We start from the raw sequence: 7,634 nt of genomic DNA, 5'->3' as shown, positions 1-7,634 counted from the left end.
ACAGCTGCTTATTCAATAAAACTGGAACTCATAAATTTACTTACCTGGCCATTGGTCATTTGCAAAATTATTTTGTTAAAACACATTCTGATTGCACACACAAGTACTCTGAAGTTGACATCAAAGAGATGCTTGAGTTTCTGATTGACAATATCGATGTGGTTCTTGGAGACCAGGTATTCCAACAATCTATTGGAATTCCCATGGGTACCAATTGCGCTCCGTTATTAGCAGACCTATTTTTCTATTCATATGAAGCAGAATTTGTGCGAAATTTTATGCGTGAAAAGAAGTAAACACTTGCTGTGGCCTTCAACTCCACATTTAGATATATCGACGACGTATTGCCAATTAACAATGGTCATTTCCATTCCTATGTCGATACGATATATCCTGGTGAGCTTGAGATAAAAGATACCACAGAGTCTGACACATCTGTTTTATCTAGGCTATTTTACTTGAAAAAGACGTAAACGGTAATCTAACAACCAAGTTATATGATAAACGTGATGACTTTAACTTTTCTATTGTCAACTTCCCTTACTAATACAGCAATATACCTTCATCAGGTGCATGCGTAGTGTATATATCTCAGTTGATTCGATATGCAAGAGCATGCTTTACGTATGAACAATTTCTAAGACGAGGTAAATTATTGACAAGCAAGTTGATGAAACAAGAATATCTACAGTCTCGTTTAAAGTCATCATTTCGTACGTTCTATGGTCGATACAATGACCTCTGTCAGCATACACAATTTATCACTGAGACATTTTTCATACTAATTGTTAGTCCATTATACAATTAATTGACGACAGATTTTTCCGTTATTTCCCGATCATGAAAAGGAGCAAACGGTGGTTGTGACCGGTTAGCAGGGGATGCTCACTCCTCCATGGCACCTGATCCCACCTCTGATGTTTCGGAGGTCCGTGTTTGCTCTGCTCCTATTTTGTACTGTTTTATGGACTTTAATATCGAATACTGTTCGTTATCTATATATCCTTCCTTTAAGGACACTCTAAACACTGCACACTAAAGAGCTCCAATAATAGGGTAGTTTTATGCAATTAGAGTGATCTGCCCTTAGAAGTAAGATTATAAAAATTGTTATTTACAGTTAATCACACGATTTTTATTAGATTAAAGTATTTCCAGCATTATATAAGACCAAGCATAAGTAATTTAATTCATTATTTTTATTAATTTCTCTAATGTTAGTAAACAGCAGTGATTTCTGCTTACAAATAGTCCATTGTCTTTGAACATTATTCCTGCAGAAAAAAGGCAGGTACCCTATGTTATAAATGAATGAAAAAGTTTCAGTATGCACAGCTTTATATGGTACATTTTTCTCCAAGTCCAAAAAGCAGTTTCTGTTGGTGTTTAGAGCTTCCTTAAAGGTACTTGGACACAGATTCGAAGATATTATTTTCTCTATAATATTATGACTTATATATTTTAATAGCATTTCACACAAAAATTAATTAAAAATCTTATTTCGTTTAAAAGATATTGAAATTTCAAATTTTTCGGCGGGTTTGATTGACATATCCTTGCATTCTCACAAATTTAATTTTATTCTTAATCCTTAGGAAAAGTGGCAATCTCGTTTTGTATTAATGAAAAATATTAATACTATAATCCAGAAAATTCAGAGTAGACACGTTCGAAAGCAAAACAAACACACAATATATTGTCAGTCCATGCAGTTGTGGTAAGCAGACTGTGACGATTGAACGCACCCGGTGAATTCTAAATATAAACAATAACAGAACTCGAGCCCTGTTTACAAAAACTGTGTACATAACACGAGTGTGCTCGTTTTGCTAAACTCTGTTCGCATCTCTTATTTCGGAATGACGATACTTGTGAAGGTGTTTTGCTTTCTTACATTTCTACTCTGAATAAGATTATTTTTCTTGATAAAAGTTTTAATATTTCTCATTAAAACACATCAAAATTGCCACTTTTCCTAAGGATTAAGAATGAAGTTAAAATTTGTGAAAGTGCAAGGATGTGTCAATCAAACTCATCAAAAAATTTAAAGTTTTAATAACTTTTAAATGAAATAAGATTTTTAATTAATTTTTGTGTGAAATTCTATTAAAATATATAATTCGTGATATTATACAGAAAAAATGAGAAAATATTAACTTCAAATCTGTGTCCAAGTACCTTTAAGACCGACAATATGCATATAACTGGAAAAGAGTCTTGCTTTTCTTGTATCAAGAGCAAATTTGTCAAACGCCAAAACCAATATCATGCTTTAAGAAATTTTGGAAGATATAAATGTGTTTGAAATACCCTTCCCACTGTTAATAGACAAAAATTAAAAGCCAATGAAAGCCTTTGTTTTTATCTTAAAGACTTTGGACATACTAGTAAACACACAACTTGCATTACTGAAGAACTCCCATAAATAAGATGCCCATAGGTCACAACGCTCACCTAAGTATTAACTTTAGCCCTGTTGTTCTTTGTAAGATTTTACCCCCTGTTTCCCCGCCCTACCCTCGGGGTTGATTTCAACAAATTTGCATCTACACTACCCCAGGATACTTCCACACTTGAAAGGACAAGGTACAGTAACGGCCAAATTAAAACACAGATAACATTGTTTCAGTTTGCACCTAAGAACTTTAAATGTTGCTTGTTTTGAAACCAGCGAAAAAAAATGATTCAGGGATTATAGAGAGGTATCTATAGTGTGTCAAAGTTGGACATTTTACTGAATGTCCTCAATTCTGATGGAAATTTGTCGAATTTTAGATCCTTTTAACATCATGCAGGAAACATAGAACACTGGCTTGTCTTACTGGAATTTTCACACACAAGAAGCACCACTTGATACTAGTGCATTGAATCTGGTAGATAGGCTAGCTTGTGTTCTGTGTTTTCTGAAACCAAATTTGTTATAAAATAATGAAAATTTGCATAAAAATGAGAAAATTCGGAAATTGACATAATTTTGACATTCCTGTGACCCTTGTGTACCCCAAGACTTGAATGCATATTAATTTCATGAGGGATGGCAACAGGTTTCTAATGATTAAATATTGCATGTCCTGGAGACATCAAAAATCTAAAAGGGGTCTTTCCCTATCTTTGTCCTTTCCACATCATGGCCCATCAGATTCTGAGATTTCAAATATTTTTTCCTCATTTCTGTGTTAAACTTTGATTTGTTTTGGCCCCATCCTATCCCTGGAGGCGATGATATCAACAATTTAGAATCTACACTACTCCAGGATGCTTCCACCTAAGTATCATCTTTTCTGGCCCAGCCCAGTGGTTCTTGATAAGAAGATTTTGAATGACACCACCCCATTTTTGCATTCTCTTGATTATCTCTACTTGGAAGAGGGATTGGTCCTTTATTTTAACAATTTAGAATCTCCTTCACTCAGGGATGCTTTAATTAGTACCAATTTGGGTAAAAATTGGCCCCGTGGTTCTTGAGAAGAAGCTGTAACAAGAGGCCCATGGGCCATATAGCTCACCTGAGAAGCTTTGATCATTCTGTTCTTTACCAGATTTCCCCCTTTTATTAATACATATTGCGACCTCACCCTACCCCACTGATCATAACTTAGACATTTTGAAATCTACACTGTCCCAGGATGCTTCCATGTGCACATAAGTTTCAGCTTTTCTGGCCAGTGGTTCTTGAGAATAAGATTTTCAAAGATTTTTCCTATATATTTCTTTGTAAAACTTTGATTCTGCATTGTGGCCCCACCCTACCCCCAGGGGGTCATGATTTGTATAATGTAGAATCTACACTATCCCAGGATGCTTCCACATAAGTTTCAGCTTTTCTGGCCCAGTGGTTCTTGAGAAGAAGATTTTCAAAGACTTTTCCTATATATTTCTATGTATAACTTTGATTCCGCATTGTGGCCCTGCCCTACCCCCAGGGGTCAGGGTTTGAACAATTTAGAATCTACACTACCCCAGGATGCTTCCACATAAGTTTCAGCTTTTCTGGCCCAGTGGTTCTTGAGAAGAATATTTTTTAATGACCCCATCCTATTTTGTGTTTTCTTGGTTATCTCCCTTTACGAGGGAACTTTGCCCCTCACCTTAACAATTTAAACTCCCCTTCATCCACGGATGCTTTGTACCAACTTTGGTTAAAATTTGTAGGGACCGGTTCTTGAGAAGAAGTTGAAAATGTGAAAAGTTTACAGACGGACAGACAGACAGACAGACGGACGACGGACAAAATGTGATCAGAAAAGCTCACGTGAGCCTTCGGCTCAGGTGAGCTAAAAATGAAAAGTTTCTAGACAATTCAACAGATGGATGACTGGATGCCAGACACCATGCCAGGGGCCAAAAAAATAGACGAGGTCACTTTTGATCTGTCTCACTTTTCCACTATTTATTCCTTTGTTAAAAGTGAGACTGAGATCAAAAGTGAGCTTGTCTAAGTTTTATAGCCCCAATGTGAGCTAAAAGGAGTTTCAACTACTGCTTCACTTATCACTACCAAGAAACAATTTTATTCTAATCCACATACTATAAAACAATTTGCTGTTACAAAAATATAATAATCATTTTCTTTTATATCACAATCACAGATTTCTGAAAATTAATAAAATAAGGTAGATGACCAAAGAAAATGTTCAAAGATTTTGAAATATCAAAAACATACAAAATATTGTGTATTAAAACTTTTTCTTATCATTTATACATAAAATCTTCAGAAAATTTGACCTGAATTTCAAACTCCCCCACAGAATTGGGGTTCTGTACTTCAGCAACCCCCGCATCATCTGTGTTTAACGAGGACCTCAAAAATTCCACAGCTGTGTCCGATTCCTGCAATCTGTCTGTGTCGTCTGCTTGAGGTGAGTGGGTTCTGAGGTGCTTCTTGAGGTCCCTATTGAAGATGAAGCCTTTCCCGCAGATATTACAGAGGTGGGGCCTGTATTCCTGGTGAATTCGCTGATGGGCCCTCATGTTACTCCTGTCAGAGAAGCCTTTGTTGCAGTAGGCACATTTAAATGGTTTCTCTCCTAGAATAGAGGGGAAAAGTAGAGAAAATTCGATGAGACACTTACTTCATCACATTGGGACATCTCTGCTTTATCTGCCACAAAAAATGAAACTTAAAAAAAAAAAAAACTTTTAAAAGCCACGAGTTAGAAAAAAACTTTTGTCTGAAAACTTTCAAACTTTACAAAAAAAATCTTATACACTGTATCAATATTTGAAATATTCATATGATTCTTAAATCATTATTGTAAATATACCAAATAAGTTATTACATATATACCTGTATGTTTATTCATGTGACTTTTCATGTCGCTCTTGTCTGAAAATAATTTTTGGCAAACTTCACAAGTATAGACTTTAAAGCCGTAATTATCCACGTCCTCCAGTTTTAGATGCCTGGAGACAAAATGGGATCTAAGGTAATGATCAGTTTTGAATGCCCTGCCACACTCCGGGCAGATCTTTGATGGTTTGTCATTATGGTGGGTGAGTTTATGGGTGTATAAACCACACCTCTGGTTAAACGACATCCCACAAGAATCACACATATACGTTTTTTTATTCTGATGGATTTTCTCATGCTCTTTTTTCCCACTTCCTGTTACGAAAGCCTGATCACAGTACCTGCATTTATAGGGCCTGGTACCCATATGTGATCGTTTGTGAGCAAGCAAGGACTGTTGAGCACGAAAGGATTTCCCACAATGGTCACACAGGAATTGCCTTTTGTGAAAATGAGAGGAGTTCATATGAAAAGTTAAGTGACACTTTTCAGTAAAACCTTTGCCACAGATGTCACAAATATGAGGAAGCTTTGCCAAGTGTGTTTTGGCATGTCTGGTCAGATTGTCTTTGGAATTGGTCACAAAGTTACAAAACCTACACGGAAACATTCCTGTGCCATCGTGCCCCAATTTGTGACGATACAAGGCCATTGCCTTCTTGAATATTTGTCCACATAAATTACACGTAAGATCTTTTGAACTTTTCTCAATCTGTGATGAAGAGGTGGGAATGTCAGTTGATGGATTAATTTTAGCTGCATTTTTTTGGTCCACGTTCCTGCTATCAAAACAAGAAGAGCCTGTTTCCATGTCTTGTTGCTGGACATTATGTGAAGATAACTGGCTCGAATCACTGTTAACAGCACCCATTCCACTTTGTCCCCCATTGGTTTTAGCAGTATTTTCTGAAAGCGTCGACCCTTTGTTGGAAGCAGAATTTTGGTTATTTTTATGCGTTTCCAAATGCTTTTCTAAATTTTTCTGGTACATAAACCCTTTATCACAAACGGAACAATTAAAGCTAGTCTCCCCAGGTAACTCTGCAGCACTACAGTTGTTCTTTTCTCTATGGTATTGTAAGGCCTCCTCGGAATCGAATCCAGTTCTACAAGTCCCACATGAGTACACCAGCGACACCTTATGAATGGCAGTATGTAAAGCTAACTCCTTTTCGGTATGAAAATTCTCAGCACATACATAACACTTAAAATCTTTTAAATTTTCATGACATTTCATATGTCTCTTCAGAGAAAAAACTGAGCCCAGTTGAACCTGACAAAGTTTACATGTTCTACTTTCAACATCATACATCTCACTGTTGTCCAAACCGGGTCCTCTGGTCTGAAATTCATGCATTCTAACATGCTCTTGTAGTATATTTTTCTTATTACATATAGTGTCACAAATTTTACATCGAAGTTTCTGCCCTGCATGTCTGACAACATGCTGAATCAAAGTTTTTCTATTTTTCAATTGTTTTTCACAAAACAGACAATCATGTCCCGATGACTTTTCTACCTCCTCCATTTTGTTATTTTCACTTTCATCTTTTCCCTCACTACCATTTTTCTTTTTTCTCTTTTCAACTGGTTCAGACCTTCTTCTTAGTCTTTCTCTCATTGGTTCATTCTGATGACTTATTTCATCCTGTTCAATAATTTCATCAAATTTACGCTCTTTCCTGCTGGATTGTCTTAGATTCTTCCCTTTCCTTTTCAATTCTGACCGTCGTACAAATTCCATTTCATCATTCTTTTCTGTATCAAGCAACTCCCCTGATTTCTCCTTACTATCATTCTGAACTATTTTTGTTACCTCCAAAGATCCTGGACTGCAGACATCATCCTTAACACTTATTTCCTTATCTTTAGGTTTTTCTGGGATATCATTATAAACCGTTGCCTCATTGTCAGATTTTTCTTCCTTGGAAAGATGGTCTGTACTTAAACTATCTTGTTCATCTTCAAACGTTTCAATGGGATCAAAATCAGACACATTGTCAGGTTCAGAATTTACTTCGTCACTTGTTCTTTCTTTATCTGATTCTTCATCCTCCAAATTGCCACGTAAGAGTGTTTCTGAAGCAAAAAACACATTTCATGAATTTAAAAATTTCTCTCTCCTTGCGTGAACTACATGTGATTGTAAGCTATAAATGTAATTAAACATGAAGATTCAGATTGCTGATTTAGATCATGTGTTGACAACAATAAATTCACAAATTTCTCTTGTAAAATGAAAGGAATCAATTTAAAAATGCAAAATTCTTTTCAGAGACAATGATAAAAGAAATCGTAGTATATAATTGTTTTACTCTTACTTCAAGTGCAAAACATAGGTAAT

At 35.8% G+C, this 7,634-nt stretch overlaps 1 protein-coding gene across 1 annotated transcript; it reads right to left on the bottom strand.

Annotated features, from left to right (window-relative positions):
* Nucleotides 1-4,525: 4,525 nt before the first annotated feature.
* On the bottom strand, nt 4,526-7,369 carry LOC134267833 (zinc finger protein 85-like; the record flags this gene model as incomplete). The annotated part of the gene is made up of 2 exons (XM_062750049.1): nt 4,526-5,027; nt 5,288-7,369. Coding segments are annotated over 2 exons (2,417 nt in total), but the record flags the coding sequence as incomplete, so codon positions are not given.
* Nucleotides 7,370-7,634: the final 265 nt, after the last annotated feature.

The sequence above is a fragment of the Saccostrea cucullata genome, unplaced genomic scaffold (genome assembly GCF_032062105.1).
Source record: "Saccostrea cucullata isolate Sc308-1 unplaced genomic scaffold, CSIRO_AGI_Scuc_v1 ctg12726, whole genome shotgun sequence".
NCBI lineage: Eukaryota > Metazoa > Mollusca > Bivalvia > Ostreida > Ostreidae > Saccostrea > Saccostrea cuccullata.
This window is presented reverse-complemented; position numbering and strand designations above follow the sequence as displayed.